At 38.6% G+C, this 16,457-nt stretch overlaps 1 protein-coding gene across 3 annotated transcripts in view; it reads right to left on the bottom strand.

The window, feature by feature from the left end:
- Positions 1-16,457, bottom strand: part of brwd1 (bromodomain and WD repeat domain containing 1) — a 56,154-nt gene that overhangs the window by 35,315 nt on the left and 4,382 nt on the right. The window contains exons 8-40 of one of the 3 annotated variants that reach the window (XM_053486959.1): positions 15,425-15,646; positions 15,249-15,349; positions 14,791-14,861; positions 14,316-14,416; positions 14,177-14,217; positions 13,796-13,897; positions 13,316-13,466; positions 12,754-12,888; positions 12,449-12,577; positions 10,388-10,613; positions 10,007-10,159; positions 9,635-9,818; positions 8,118-8,208; positions 7,683-7,811; positions 7,497-7,570; positions 7,107-7,341; positions 6,514-6,630; positions 6,321-6,428; positions 6,003-6,127; positions 5,824-5,906; positions 5,624-5,735; positions 5,460-5,521; positions 4,066-4,221; positions 3,808-3,928; positions 3,423-3,548; positions 3,269-3,338; positions 3,137-3,190; positions 2,862-2,984; positions 1,966-2,118; positions 1,568-1,746; positions 1,279-1,448; positions 632-766; positions 363-542 (exon numbers count right to left, since the gene is read on the bottom strand). In XM_053486959.1, the coding sequence (XP_053342934.1) occupies positions 363-542; positions 632-766; positions 1,279-1,448; positions 1,568-1,746; positions 1,966-2,118; positions 2,862-2,984; positions 3,137-3,190; positions 3,269-3,338; positions 3,423-3,548; positions 3,808-3,928; positions 4,066-4,221; positions 5,460-5,521; positions 5,624-5,735; positions 5,824-5,906; positions 6,003-6,127; positions 6,321-6,428; positions 6,514-6,630; positions 7,107-7,341; positions 7,497-7,570; positions 7,683-7,811; positions 8,118-8,208; positions 9,635-9,818; positions 10,007-10,159; positions 10,388-10,613; positions 12,449-12,577; positions 12,754-12,888; positions 13,316-13,466; positions 13,796-13,897; positions 14,177-14,217; positions 14,316-14,416; positions 14,791-14,861; positions 15,249-15,349; positions 15,425-15,646 (4,219 nt within the window). The remainder of the gene's footprint in view (positions 1-362; positions 543-631; positions 767-1,278; positions 1,449-1,567; positions 1,747-1,965; positions 2,119-2,861; positions 2,985-3,136; positions 3,191-3,268; positions 3,339-3,422; positions 3,549-3,807; positions 3,929-4,065; positions 4,222-5,459; positions 5,522-5,623; positions 5,736-5,823; positions 5,907-6,002; positions 6,128-6,320; positions 6,429-6,513; positions 6,631-7,106; positions 7,342-7,496; positions 7,571-7,682; positions 7,812-8,117; positions 8,209-9,634; positions 9,819-10,006; positions 10,160-10,387; positions 10,614-12,448; positions 12,578-12,753; positions 12,889-13,315; positions 13,467-13,795; positions 13,898-14,176; positions 14,218-14,315; positions 14,417-14,790; positions 14,862-15,248; positions 15,350-15,424; positions 15,647-16,457) is intronic. The other 2 variants (XM_053486960.1, XM_053486958.1) reach the window with 2 other exon arrangements.

The raw sequence follows: 16,457 nt of genomic DNA, 5'->3' as shown, positions 1-16,457 counted from the left end.
AAATAGATATTCCCAAATATTTAATATGAGCTATAGGGAATTACACGCAACATACATGGATTTTTTTATTTAATTTTGTTTTTAATGACCCGCCCCAACCCGCCCCGCAAATAAAGTGACAATTTCTTTACCCGCCCCAACCCGACCATCACTAGTTGAGATGTTTGGCTACTAAACAAGGTATCATTGTATTCTCAGCCTCAATTGAACACACTCCTTTATCCTATGGAAGTGACCTTGTATTATGCAGAGGGAGTGAAAGCAGATTTTACTTCAACAGAGATGAACTCAAGCCAAGGTTGTAGAACCTACCAAATCTATAAATGTTAGTGTGCAAATGGCATTTTCGAACTGGTATTTACCTAGCTTTCTTTTCTCAGCGCTCCGAGTGACTCTGGTGTTCCTGCTTTTGGCTCTGCTTGACTGCATTCGTTTTAATGAGCTGGACTTTCCAGAATAATCATCGTCGTCGTCGTCATCATCATCATCGTCGTCATCATCATTCCCAGTTGAATGGTCAATCTCACTTCTGCTTTCAGTGACTGTAAATCCATTAAATATTCGAGGAACACTTCAGATTTCTTAATTTTACTTATTTTCACTTTGACCTCACTGCACACAATCACCTCACCATTCTTTCTCCCCTCCTTTCTGTTCTGCATGGCTCTCCGTGTCGCTCTTGTTTCACGTCTGTATGGCTGAGAAGACGATGGGAATTCCTCTTCCTTCGATTCACTTAATGAGACTTCACCGTCATTTTCAGATTCTAAAGCAATAAAAAGGTGGGTAGTGATGAAATTACACATAGTACGGTAGGGAAGTCAAATGTAAACCTAAGTTCCTTGTTTAAACACTGGATGGCGCCAGGATATATCAAAGTATACACCTTTCTACAATTAACATAAAATTCTTTATTTCTGTAAGAATACATTAAGCTTTTGGAACTGTACAACTCCACCAAATAAAAGTTCATAATATGTGAGTACAGCAGAATAAGCTTCTTCGGAAGATCCCAGGTTCAAACCCCACAACCACCAAGTTGCCACTGTTGGGCCTTTGAGCAAGGCCCTTAACCCTCAACTGCTCAGATGTGTAATGAGATAAAAATGTAAGTCGCTCTGGATAAGAGCGTCTGCCAAATGCCTAAATGAAAAATGCTGCAATTACACAATTTTATGTTTGTTTTTTTTGTCCTTCTGTTATGTCACCCTGCTGTAGAAATTAACATAAGCATATCCTCTTGTTTAAACAGTAATGATGTAATGATTTAAGACATACCTGACAGAGATGACGCACTCTTATTGGAGTCCTCCATTGATGAGTAGGTAGAACTGAGCCGCCTTCGCTTCTTATTGCGATGGCGATCCGCTGGAGAGGCCTTAGCCGAGGTAGATTTGGTTGTAGGTGGTTCCACTTGTTCCTGAGTTTTAACAGCAGTCCTTTTTTGGCTGTCAAGACCAAAAGAAAATCACAGACAATTGTGAATTGACAAAACAATTGTACAATAACTCTTAAATAGGCTTATGAAAAAAAAAAAAAAAAATCAGTAGTCCTATGAAAAGCCCACCTAGTGGATTCACCCCTGGGACAAGGAGGACGAATAGGTTCCTGCTGCTGGGTTCTTTTTTTAAACCTCTGACTACGTCTCAGCTTCGAACTAGTTTTAACTGCAGTCTTGTAGTCAGATATGATTTTCCGAATTCGTTCCTCAAAGAATGCAGACAGCCGCAGAGTCATACTGTAAATCTGAAAGATAAAAAAAAAAAGAAAAAAAAAAAAAAAAAAAAACTGACTGAACATAGTCTGTGCAGGAGTTTAATACAGAGCAAACCATGTCATTACTGATTAAGGACTAAATCATTGAAAAATGGAAAAAAACTTTTTTTTCTGCTTTTACTCAGATCACTAAAGTATACAAGGAGTAACGACTAAGTATTAATTATTCCCCAAAAAGGGCCAATTTACCTTTGAACGTTTGTTTGGTGTGTAGGCTTTAGCATTAGCAAAAATAAGTCTGGTGTCTTTGCATAGTTCCGTGGGGTTTTCATAGCGGTCTTCTTCAAGGTTTCGCCGTGCGGTCTGCAGATCCATGGGAGTGTCGATGATTTCTGAATAGTCCTAGAGCATAACATAACATAACCTGGTTATGTTCTCTTCTAGCTTATCCACTGCATGTTTCATGCTAAAATGATTCACCTACAGAGCTGTTGCTCACGTAATGTTTTATTGCTTTGCACACAATTCAGTGTAAACTTTAGAAACTGTCAAGTATAAAGTTGAGATCCACGAGACCTACAGTAAAAGTCACAGATATCACTCCCCACAGTCTGAAGTTTCATGTAAACATTTACTGAAGCCCAAGACCTGTACTGGCATGATTCTATTCATTTGCTTGGTTCATGAACAGACATGTACTGGTCACCTAAAAGTCTTGCTCTATACACATACAGTATACAAAACTAATCTACATGAAAGTAGCAGTCTGTAAAATAGTGAGCATTACATTATTTGGCTTGTTGCTTAAGATTTTACTAACGTGGCTAGAAATGCACCCTGTGCTCTAAAAACCTTTTCAGTTCTGATGCACATGTGCTCTTTTTGAGGCAAAAAATCCTTTAGACTTTTTTCTTTAAAAAGACTTTTCCCACTGACATAATGAATGTAATAATGACAAATTACTACAACCACATGTAATGGATTTAATCATATTAATCTAAATGACAAAAAAAATTAAATGAAAAATTCAGAGCAGAAGAATTTATTATGCCTACACTGTGAATTTGCACCGACTACCTCCAGGATAATATACATAGTGATTGTGCTTTTTAAGACATAGATTTATGACTACTGCATTATCGTACCTGATACTCATTCTGATCCACAGGCTGGCGGAAAGGCTCAGAATCTTCACACTCGAACATATAATCCAGCAGTTGTTTGCATGAATCCTTCCATGCATCCCTGTCCTGAACCAGCTCCATCTGCTTAACAAATATAGGACAGACAAACAGCACTGTTAATTTTATTATCATCATCATGATCAACATGCTACTAAAGCTTGGGTGTCCACAAATGTTTGGCTGTTTGAAATCAGTCCAAGTTTAACTGTTTAATTTTACTCTACTACAAGCGCTACCTGATGTGCCCTTCGTCCAGTAGACGTGCCTGGCGCATCAACGTCTTCCATATCCTGAAACAGTATAAAGCATTGATGAAGACAGAAAACACACAATTTGTCATCTACAGAAATAAAAAAAGCCACGGTCACCTCATCCTCAGTGTACTCCATGTTCTCGACCGCATTGTAAATCTCCATAATATCTGTACAATGAAGCTTACTGTGGAATAAAATACACACGTTACAAAGAAGAAAAGGTTAACTACTTTCTTGAAAAATATACAAATATTACCAATATACCTACCTAATGAACTTTAAAAGGACGTCTGTAATTAATTTTGCTGATTGTGCAATCTTGCTACGTGGTTCGTTGAAAGTCCTTGCATTGTAATAAATATACCTCGTTTCCCAAATTAGTGCAGATAGTCTCCTGCAAAACAAGACGAGAAAATCTTTATATAAGCAACATGATTTTGGTTCATATAAAATAAATAAATAAATAAATAAATAATAAAAAGAAAATCACTCCTTCTGCTCTCTACTGCAGATAACTATTTATTTTACTGCATTTAACTATTATTACTATCTAACTATTTTATAATACCTAAAAGTCATATATTCAAAGTGGAGACCTCTATTGGAATGTTTATTAGTTAGACAAGATAGTGGAAATTACATGCAAGATTCACCTGTAAAAGTTGTGTTTCAGCCTCGTGCGGATGGAGTTGAGGTCAGTAGGGTAGGCGATTACAGTACAGTATGTGGGATATTGAATGAGGTCCACTGGGCCAGAGAAGGGTGCAGCGATATCTGTTAGGACCAAACAGAAAAGCAAAATCATTGCAGTTAAGAACAAAAAAATACTTGGTACAGTTTCCACACAGGTCTCATAAGTGATACAAGAGTAATCAGAGGAGTTAAGGTCAAAAGATTTTCAGCACACTTACCTACTGTGATGAGCTGGTCGATCCCGGCAATGATGCGTGCGCACTCGTCTTCTCGGCTTCTCCCTCCCCACTCGTCCTCCTGTGGTTTGTACAAGATGTCGGCTCTTTCTTCATCTGTGACTGGCACACTTTCACCCACCGCTTCTGGACGCTGAGCTACAAAAAACACAGACTGTGAACTACACAGACGGTAGTGATGCATGGGTCGAGTATTTTTCAAACCCGCGGGTCCCGCTTTTATGAAATTATTTGGCCCGTCCCAGCCCAGCCCAAATGTATCTATTTTTACAACCCGCCCCGCCCCCGCAACTATTAAATTAACATATTAGGCGTTGTAATTCAAAAGAAAACGGCCTTTATTTCAGCCTGAAAGTGCTTGGAAACATCATCCTGTAAACTGGCAACAACATATGATTATGAACGATAAATCAGGTCATTGATAATAATGATAAACATTTTAAACATTTACAAAGCAGCGTTTGTAATCTAGGCTAAACAATTTTTTTTTTATTTGTATAGGGCAGGCCTATAGTTTACAGCCTACACTAAATAACCACTGACTTTTTTTTTTCATTTATCACACGGAAATGTTAATTTAGAGTTTTTACGTTCGCTGTGCAAAAAAAGAATGCTAAAACATTTAGATTTAGCAGCCTGACATTTTTTTCTTTTAATGATGTAAATTCCCGACCTCAATTTCTCCCGCGCCTTGTCTTCCATCTTCACTTTTATTTCTTTGTTTTTGTTGTGACTGGCAGCGGTGCCTGCTTGGCGCTTTTGTGACTTGTCAAAGAACTTAATAAAATATGAAAATAAATATTCCCAAATATTAAATATAGGCTATAGGGCATTGCACGCAACATACATGGATTATTTATTTAATTTTGTTTTTAATGACCCGCCCCAAACCGCAAATAAAGTGACAATTTTTTTATACTCGCCCCAACCCGACCCACGGATTACCCGCCGGGTCCGCAGGTTACCAGATGACCCGCGCATCACTACTACACAGCCCTTGTGTCAAATTTAACAGGACCTCATTAAAGTTTGGGCTTGGGAGCTAAAGGCTCTCAATTATGAAACAAAAAGACATGCCTTTTAGTGTTCAATACCTACCACCCTTTAAAACCAGGTCTGATAGATTTTTTTTAAATATGCACATATCCTGCCATCCATTTAAACATTTTAGTTTTAATTGATTCGCTCACTACAACACAAACAGTAAGAGACACTTTGCTGCTGTGCATCTGGCTGAAGATGAATCTAATGGACAATTACAGATAATGAAAAGTACAGAGTGTGAGTGTTCCTCCAACAGTATTATGTACTCAAAATCATTAGGTTATGTACATAAGTACTTTGGGATCTTGTGTGTGGGTGCAGTAGAAAATTACCATTCTCTGGAATAGCCTCAATGTCCCACGGACTAAGCTTTTCAATTTCTCCATTGTCCCACCTGCAGAGAGGACATGGTGTTATCAACAAGACTTATCAAAAACAAACAAACATTCGAACACACCACACATAAGAGAGGGTATGGGTTGTGGTTGTGCCTTACTTGACTTTAATGCATTGGAAGTGGCTGTCAGGATACTCAGGCTGATACGGCTCCTGACAGACTATGGTCCCAAACCACCACGCGTCATCTATTACTGACCGGAAATGATCATCTAAAGGACAAACCAGGATTAAACACACACACAACAGACTAGAACTAACTGTAGTAGCTGTAAAGTGCTAAGCATTAAGGTGACATACTTGGCTTCCAGATCCTGCTGCGCGCTTCGTCATAGTTCTGACGGAGCACAAGGAAGTCAATTACATAGGGCATGTCATGATACCTGAAGGAAAGCAAGACAAAGCAAAACATGACAAGGGAGTTTAAATAAGATGTTACAGTAGCAAGATGGAAACAATAGAAACATGTTGGCTCTTACTTTACAAAAAATGACTTGTTCGTTATTTTGCCTGTTCCAGGGTCAATCTGTGTCAGTTTCAAGCAACAAAGTGTCGGAGGACACACCTCGTACTTGATCCCAGTTATTTTAACAAACTCTTGGTCCTGGTGATTAAACAGCAAACAGTGACAGTTGTAGTGATATACCAAAACCATCCATAAAATTAACCAATGACCACAAGAATGACAAAAAGCACATAAAATCCAGAAAAACATAACATTTAAGTATCAAACTGGCGCAACTATCATAAATAGTAAATGACATTTTAAGACTGAATTTTACAAAACCAAAACTGACTCTTAGATCCATCTTCTTCCAGGGCTGTTTGTCCAAGTTGATCGGATACAAATTATTCCTGCACACTGCATCCACATAGGCCTCGTGCCCCTGACGGAAGTAGATCACCTACAGAGCACAAATACAAAAGAGTATAAATACTGGACACAAGTTAAAGTGGGATATGTAGTTACATGGGACAGTGAAAACAAACCTCGTCTCCCATTTGTGGTACAAAAGGAGACTTTCGAGGGATGACATCAGTAATCCAGGAAGAGGGACGAAACTCGTTGGACACCTCTCTGTTCAGGGAGGGCCGGGGTTTTGGACTCTGAGACAATCAAAATAAACAATATTTTCTGTAATCATTTTCAACTATATGCATCACACCACTATTCCAATGTCCCCTTAACCCTTCTCTCAGGTTGCAAGAGAAGGGTTGCACTTGTCAGCACTGTCTATGTCTTATGTGCACCATACACCTAGGGTCCAGGAAACAAACAATTTAATATCACAGTGTACTTCCATGTCATTTACAGCTGTGATAAAAATTCTATACGACTTAGTCATTTTATTAAACTTTTCTAACCCTAACATACACCGAATCAACGGGATGTGTTCTAAATATATAACTAATCGCCTAGAACCAGAAGTATAACACTCGTATTAAGTCTTGTCTATGTTTTGCTTACTGTTTTTGGGAGGCAGTTCTGTTCCACTGTGTATTGGAAAACCCTTAGTTAAGATGCCTTTTTCGCTACTGACTGTCAGCATCTGCTAAAGAACACTGCTGTCACTTTGATTTACCTTTGGCGTTTTGCTTTTTGCTTTTCTTTTCGATTTCTGAGGTGATGAGGACTGTGCCTCTTCATCTTGCGTTTGTTCAGTTTGCTCATCCTCTGCAGTGTTGTCTTCCTCGTCCTCCTCCTCTTCTTCATCAGAGCTGCTAATCTGCCTGCGAGCACGTCTTCGGGAGAACATGGCTGCTTGTGCGTTGATGCCAGCATCAGCTGTCCAATCAGAACACTCGCTTGACGAATGACTTTAAAAACAGACGTACAGAAATTACTGAACAGCCTTGACATACTTGAGGTAATATGGCAGGGCTACTTAATGTCTAATGACATGACAATTTTTTTAAAAAAAGCAAGATGACATTACACTGAGGCAAACCACTTGAAAGTTATGGATTTGTACCTTGAGCTGTCACTTCTCCACTCCTCCTCCTCTTCAACTGATGAGTCTTCCTCACTTGCTTCAATTTCATTATCCTAAATGTCCACATACAGCAGGATGACACAAGTCAACACACATCACAAACAACAATGTTTTATTTAAATTTATTTAAAAAAATTTAAATCAAGAAATAAACAAGCAACTTACCTCAGATGACGCAGTGTCCTCTCCCTCCTCACAAGAAAACTCAATCAGACTGTTTGCGTTCTCCAAATTGCGATGTCGCTTACGTGGCTGTGCGCGCTTAGTGCACGGTGTCTCATCATCAGAGTCGTCCTGCATTTACACCAATTCCACAAATAGTGAGAAGAGGTCAAGTCACATATGACAATTCAAAACATTTATCAAATTATTCATAATTAGTTACTCTTAGTTACTGAAATCTTAGTTGCTACCACATGAAATAAAAACAAACATTACTTTAAGTGAAAATAAATGTTAAAGTACTTACTGCAAGTATATTTATAGCCTAGCAATAATAAGCTTTGAATATATATTAAGTTGCAGTATATACAGTACATTATATTACAGCATATTAAGTATAGCTGTAATATATTACGTCGACATAAAAAAATATTTTACCCTAAAGGTGCTCTGTGCAATTCTGCGTTTCTTGGCATTGTAGAGGGTGATCTCTTCCTCTCCCTTAACAATTCTGTAAGACTCCTGATCCCTGCAACAGAAAGTTTTATATATTAGTCATTATTATTGTTCCTGAACAAATTGTTAATTTCCATTACAGGGGTAAGATCAGAGGCATTTACTTAAAAAAAAAAAAAAAATTAAAAAAAAGGTCCAGTTATATAGATACTTTTATATATAAGCATGACTAAACATTTAACAAATGATGCTTAAAATGTATTCAAAGTGATGAGTTATAAACAAAACAATGTGAAGTGTTTCTCTCTCTCTCTCTCTCTCTCTCTCTCACCCCCGCCCCTTGTTTTCCTATAAACAAGCCATGTTTACAGCTTGCTTATTTAACCGGTCTATGGAAATAAACAGTGCAAGTCTGACAAGTCTGTCAGTGGGTCTGTAGATATTGTCTATCTCGATGAGCTGATGGGTTTCAGCTCAATAATGTACATTAATGCAATGCGGTTGAAAGAGTAACCACAACAGACTCAGCCCAAAAAGCATCACTAGATCATGTATAGGTAATGGAGTCCCTGACCTACAGCCAGTTTATTTTGTTACAGTATTGCGTCTGCTGTATGCGACTACTCCGCTATGTCTACTGAAATGAACTCTGGGCTCCACTAGTTTAAGCCCCCTGAGATAGGTCGTCACAGCAACGTAGCTTGCTGCTATGAAACACCCATTTATATCATCCAATTATCAAGCATGTGCCAAATTTGGAGATCGCAAGAAAAGCAGTCATTACCATTAAAGCCACACTTTATAAAATTATGAAATTATAAACCACTACAGAAGGCCTCAGGTCCTTTGGTGTTTGCAGGCCTCTTTTGGATGTGTTTTATTATGCAGTGTCATTTTTATATTCTGTGGTGTGCTGGGGCAGTGGGGTGAGTGAGAGAGATGCCAACAGGCTTAATAAGCTGCTCAGGAAAGTAGGCTCGGTCGTAGGAATCAAAATGGACTCGCTAAAGACTGTGTTCAAACAAAATACATTTAATAAAAATAAAATAAAGACTTTATTGAACAATAAATCTCACCCACTCTGTGCTTTCTTAACAAAAAATAAAGAGCACATTCAGGAATAGACTGAGACAGGTTCGCTGCCCTAAAGAGCGTTATGGGAGGTTGTTTATACCTGCAGCCATTAAACTCTTTAATAAGTCCCTGTACACTAGGGTACTGTCGACCTCCTTGTTGCTGATGGGAAGTGAATTGCCACTTGTGTTTATTCTCACAGCTCTGGACAATCTCACACACAGTATTCGTGCAAGTCATATGTTTGATGTATATATGAATAGTACTTATGTGTACTTGGTATATTTTATCCCTTTTATTTTTGTTCCCCCCAATACTCGTGTATGAATTAGTGTTTCGTCTATGCTACTGCAGGACGAAAATTTTACGAAGGATTAGTAAATATTTATCTTATAATCTACATTCCTGCTATTTAAAGTCCTTACCTATATGCACTGGTGGTGAGATCAGGCACTACCACTCTGCGCCGCCACGCCTGCAGGTCCCTCTCTGTTGCCATCTGGCTGCGTGGGGCGTTTTGATGCATCTGACGCACTCCCTCCACTTGTCCGCTGCGCCGAAGGCCCACGTTGGGTGGAGACTGCACCTCCATCCGCTCATTTAGAGACACTGCACAGCAAAATCAGGAAAAAATTGGATCAGCTTGATTGACATTTCATACTCATTTTTGACACACACAACTATCTAGTTACTGCTAAATGATTTGAGCTCCATGTAGATGCATGTGCTTGCATAATCGTAATATGATTTATGCTTAGTAAGAAAACACACAAAAGTAAGAAATTAGCGATACGCACCTCTTCTGGGTGTACCCTGCTGCCTCGTGGCCTGCTGGTCCTGTTGTTCCTGGAGCTGACGGATGGCATCATCCAAGACACTACGGCGTGCCTGAGGATCCTCGCTCTCAGCTGGCTGCTGGCTGATCACCTGTTCCACGACCTCGCCGTCACCTTCAAAACCAAAGAATGTGCTGAGTAATGCCTTTAAAAAAGCTTAACTAGACATTTTCCACTGATGCTTTGTTAACTATTTGAGAGTTGGATCAATATCCAATACTGCTTACTTGGTTAATTTTAAAAAATATATCATAAGTCAACATTGCCTAGAAAACATTTATAAACATAATCAGAACACTAAAGTGAAAAGGCTGCTACTTAGAACAGAGATTTTAGTCGTACTTGTAGCAACATATCCAAGCTGAGGAACCAAGTGTTCATCTGTGAAGTTCTCCCTCCCTGGTACAAGTCTCTGATATCTAGGAGGATGAGGATTCCCGTCGACATCCACGAGGAAAGGTGGGGGCATAAGATGAGGCGCCTGTTGGGTCTGCTCATCCAACACGAACCCGTTGGAGTCCCGGATCAACGGACGATAGTCAGTGTGAAAAAACACCTGATCAGGAAGCTGAAAGTAATTTCAACAAGTTCCAGATAGTTAAAATCTTTCCAGATTGGATGCGGCAGTAGCATGATTACATAACTGAAATGCGACAATGTCTTCAATTCAATTTTAATTTTTTATTTGTATAGCGCTTTTAATAATTGACATTGTCGCAAAGCAGCTTTACACAATCAAAATAATTAAGTTTGTCTGAAATGTGAATGTGTATGAATCAAAATGATAAGACTGTCCCTGGTGAGCAAGCCAAGGATGACGGCGACAGTGGCAAGAAAAAACTCCCTGAGACAGTAATAGGAAGAAACCTTGAAAGAAACCAGACTCAACAGGGAACCCATCCTCATTTGCGTGATAACGGCTAGCAGGGATTGATCTGCATCATACTGTGTGAGACTGGAAGTTCAGTATAACAGGAGATGTGTTTGAGTTAAAATTGAGTCCAGTTCGTTCCTGGAGGCTCGGGTAGACTGTAGGAAACTCCAGTCATGAACTATCGAGCGAACGGTTGAACTAAATTCATTTATTAATTTCTAGGACATACACACACACACACACACACACACACACACACACACACACACACACATACATACATACACATACATACACACACATACATACACACACATACATACACACACATACATACACACACATACACACACACACATACACACACACACACACACACACACACATACACACACACACACACACACACACATACATACACACACATACATACACACACACACACACACACACACACACACACACACACACACACACACACACACACACACACACACACACATACACACACACACATACACACACTATAGGCAATTTGGGAAGCCAATTACCCAAATCTGCATGACTCTGGACCGTGGGAACAAACCAAAGTACCTGGAGGAAGCCCACCAAGCATGGGGAGAGCATGCAAACAACATCGGACAGATCCCAAGCGGGAATCAAACTTTCAACCCTGAAGGCCACAGTGCTAACCACTAGACATCCATGGCGCCTTAAAGTCACTCATATCATAAAATTATAAACCTATTTACAAACAGCATGGTTTACCTATTTGTTTTTACTCTATGTTTTACCAACCTGTCATTGTCCCACGTGAAGACAGTAGTTAAATAAAACTTTTTTTTACTACAACCTGAAGTTGTCGGTTAACAATGTGCAAGTTCATCACATCAAAAACAAGAGAGATGACTTCTTTCTTCTGCAGAATATTAAAAATAACAAATTACACATTACTTAATTTTGTTGTAAACTCAATCGTTCGCTTCATCGTTTACTAAAAAATGCGTCAGGATCTGCACGCGGGCGGAGCCGCGATTACCCTCTAGTATTCCATATAAACTACGAAAAAATATTTTTTAGCGTGCTTATGGACATGGTGTACCACAAAATAGATACAGAACAAAGATCAATTTGGGAAAACGCATTCAAAGAGTATTAAATTGCATAATACATGTTAACGTGATTACATTTTAAATGGGAGAAAGACAACCAACTCGTGTGTTTACGAGAAATGGCAATCATTTAGTGGATGCATTAAAAATTAAGCGCATTTTTGCCAAATAAAGTGTTTGGAGTATATGGGACACCCTGGGGACGTGTTATACATCTTGTAAACATGATAGGAGCACAAACGCAAATGGAACTGTTAAAAGCCCTTATTAACCGCATTACATATAAAAAAACATTTCCGGCAAACAGGATCGTCATGAATAACAATCTTTAAAAGTGTAGAGATTTTTTGTGTGTGTGTGTGTGTGTGTGTGTGTGTGTGTGTGTGTGTGTGTGTGTGTGTGTGTGTGTGCACAAACCTTTTCATAAGGCTTGGAGTTCCCGAATCCAAAAATCACCAGGTGACCATGAGAGTCTGTACAGGCGAAGCGATGACCATCAGGGGTGAACTTGCAGTCAAAAACAGCACCGTGGCCTTGCCCTTCAATCTACACATAAAGAAGTATAAATACATTTAGGTAAGATTAACTTCTTACTGTTCAGGTTAAAGTTCTGCCCACTGATTAAGGTGGGAATTAAATAAATGCCTGGATGTATGGATATACTAATGCTAATACAGCCATCATGTGTCAAAGTTGTATAAAGCAGTACTAGAATACCGCACCATGTTAAAGTAGTGATGAATCTTTGTGCCTCGTATAAGGTCCCATATGAAAATGTTGCCATCATGACCTGCAGACAGCATGACACGGGGATCATACGGGTGTGGCTCGAGCACAAACACCTCTGCCTCATGACCCTGCAAAGAACGAAGAACACAGCATTACAATCTGTTTAAAAGTAAACAGCCCAGTTATTTGTGTATTCAAATTATCCAGAATTAATTACTTGAAAAAAACAGAGGTTTTTGGATCATAACACCTCTACTAAAATCTAAACATGGCCATATTTACTGCCTGTGGCTCTACTATAACCTCATGCCACATAACATTTAAACTTCAGAAACGTTCTATACAACATTTTACCAGATAATAAACTTTTATTTAAAACTACAGAGTGGTACCATGTAACCACATCCCATACAGTGGTTTAAAATATTTTGGTGTTTTTTTGGGTGTTTTAAATGTGTGTTTGGGTGATTTATTGTGTGACTCAAATCACAGTGTAAACTTTTCCAAATAAATTTCACAAAAACAGAATTTTTTCGCTACATTTTTGGTTTGTACCTTTAACACATGTAACAGCTGCCCTGTGTAAGAATTCCACACTTTGAGGAGATGATTGTTGACGGCGGTAATAACGGTGTTATCATGACGATCCCATGACACCATGGTGACCTTCGGCTTGAAGAAGCTCTCCTCTTCCGCAGGCACAGTTCTGTAATCAGCATAAATTAATCTAGCTTATAAGTCAAGGCCGAAAATTTCAAAACTACTAAGGACTGTTATTTTTTTTTTTAATCACAAAACCCTGAGGAATTTTATTCTGTTTAAGTGTATATGAAAATTATTTTATTACTTAGCATTAATAAACATTTTAATGAGCTGTATGGAGGAAATATAGCAAAATGGCCAAATTATTGCCTGTGGTTGTAACACAAAAGAGTATATTCATGAAAAAAAAGGGCATAAAGAATGTTAATGGTTTTCTTTAAACTGCATAGATAGGTTAAAACTGATTCACTGTCAATTTTGGGGTACTCATACCCTGGTAAAGTAGCAGACATTTCCAGCAAAACACTTCTCCATTGTTGTTTCTGATGCAGCCTCCAGATGCGGGCGGTGCCATCACGACTGCCACTTACAAACCTGAGACAAACAAATAATATGCAGTTCAATGCGACATCATTTTATGACAGCACCACCCAGGGGTCTTCAGTGCCTGGGTTGGAAGCAATCAATTTTAATAAATAAATAAAAACATGAAAGGTTTGCTATCACCACATGATGATGGTAATGGATTATTAAAAGGTGGGGAACAAAAAAATGTAATAATTTACACAGTGTAGACATGCATTTAACTTCACCATCTTCACCAATCTGACTAAAAATAAATGAATTAATAAATAATAATACAATACCACATACCTTTCTCCTGTATGGCAGAACTGAATGCTGTCGACTTTGTCCTAAAAATTAAAACCGCACATCACATCTCATCCAGTTACCTTCAGTTAAATCCCAGAACAGCAAATGACGCATCCATGTTTAAAAATCATGCTCTTACCGTGTGGGACGTGAGCTCTGCTATTCTTTCCGGGGTCCCACTGCCCAAGTAGTATATCCTGATTACGTCATCCGTGCTTCCTGTGGCTAGGAACATGCCTCCTGTATCAAAAAAGACAATTTATCTCAGTTACATTAAAGTCTTTTAAACCTAAAAACAGGACGCTTGGTTAAAAACGAGTTGATGCTACAAAGTCTTTGCATGTTAGATAAAAATTTATCCAACTGAATTTCTTATTGTATCATGTATGAGGTAAATTGCCAGGAAATAAACCACTCGGGACATCTTTGAGGTCAAGGCGACACTAACATCTGTCAACCCCCCCATAACAACAATTGAAAACACCAGGTGCTCACTGTGTGACAGTTTAAAATAAATGGGAATGAAACTGGTCCCAATTTTTGTCTACTTGCTTGCTAATGTTCAGCCACACTGGGAAGCTATTTTCCAGAAGCCTTCAACTTTTTAGCTTTACCTGGGCTGAATGAGGAACACACCATCTGAACACCGGGTCTCGATCTTTCTGTGAACTTCACGGGACGATCGCTAAAACAGACACATTACAGAACAGGATTTCATACATCATTTTCTAAAAATGTCTAACAAGAGATACAGTGGCTCGATGATTGAGCATTTTAAATGTACAACAAATCCATATCTATTAGCCCTTTATTATGCACTTAATTTTAAACAAGCTATTTTATTAATCAGACCACAGAAGTTAGTAATGTTATAAAAAAAAATCTACAAAAATCTGAAAACTCTCCCCTTTCTTCCTTTATTGATGAGCTACATGTGATTTACTGCAACAAGTTACAGGTTACAACAAGTTTTCTGTTACAGAAGCAACAATGGCTTTGTGGTACTAGGAAATCTCTGTAAAGGCTTTGTCTAACAGTTAGAGAATAAATTTACCAAAATAAACACACTTACTTGAAACTGGTGTTATTTACATCCCACTGCCAGAAGCAGACAGTTGCATCAGTTCCTGTAGAGACCATGAACCTTTTGGGGCCCTTGGCAAATGGAGAAAACTAAGAGGGGCGAGACACTGGGGTCAAAATCACACCCGTTACATAAACTTGGAGTAAAAACGGCGTGTAGCGTACCTGTAAAGAGGTAATTGATCCGCTGTGACCTTGTAGCACCGCCACCGGGGCACAGGTACGAAGGCACCAGGCTCGTATGGTTTTGTCGCAGCTTCCCGCTGCAATGAGCGTGTTCTCCAAGTTGACAGCGAGGTCTGAGATCTCAGCGTGGTGTCCTCGCAAAGTGGAGTGGAGCCTCCCATCAAAAGAGGACCAAATTTTGACCAAGGCATCATCTGAACCCTGAAGAGGAAGGAAAAGAGATTTTTAAAATTATAAAAAAAATAAAATAAAATTATTTTACTGTCCCGTAAGTTGCAAATAATTGAATGTTATATTATTACATATCATCAGATGGTATCTGTTTGCTTCTGCAAACTATACAGGAATATAAAAACAAAAGCTTAGCTGACACTGTCATTAATATTTCTAATATTTATTCCTGGCAAGTGTATGTCCTTTATAAACATGCAGATTCTATTAATTAGATTCTTTTTTAAATGTACTTTCTTAAAATTTTAAGTATTTTTGTGCAGTTTTTGTTGTGACGCTGTTGTTTATAAGCGGTTTGCCAAGGTGCTGAAGGACATAAATGGAAAGGAGGTAAGTTCCAGCCCAATAAAATGTATTTACTGTTATTTAGAATGATCAGTCAGGAAATTAGTATTAGGATTTTTTATAACGTCCAATGGCATGTATAGTAAACTATATCTTAACTAACTATATCTTACCCTAAAAAAAGAAGCAAAAAGAAAAGAAAAGAAAAAAAAAGTACAACCAAAGCTGATTGACTTCATGAAGAACCACATCAAAGAGCCTTTCAGCGTTTCATTTAATAGTGCTTCTTTTGCTAAATATTTTATTCTGCACGAAGTTGTTCTACATGCAAAGCAGTTTCAGGGTTCATGCGCTAGCAAAGCAACAGCAGGTGCATCTAATGATATGCTTCAGATGAGGGGCTTTCCTAAAACTTTTCTTCACCTCATACTCTGGGATGCCAACAGGTACTGAAATCTCGGTATCAGAAAGAACCCAGATGGACGTAATAGCACTC

The sequence above is a fragment of the Clarias gariepinus genome, chromosome 25 (genome assembly GCF_024256425.1).
Source record: "Clarias gariepinus isolate MV-2021 ecotype Netherlands chromosome 25, CGAR_prim_01v2, whole genome shotgun sequence".
Lineage (NCBI taxonomy): Eukaryota > Metazoa > Chordata > Actinopteri > Siluriformes > Clariidae > Clarias > Clarias gariepinus.
This window is presented reverse-complemented; position numbering and strand designations above follow the sequence as displayed.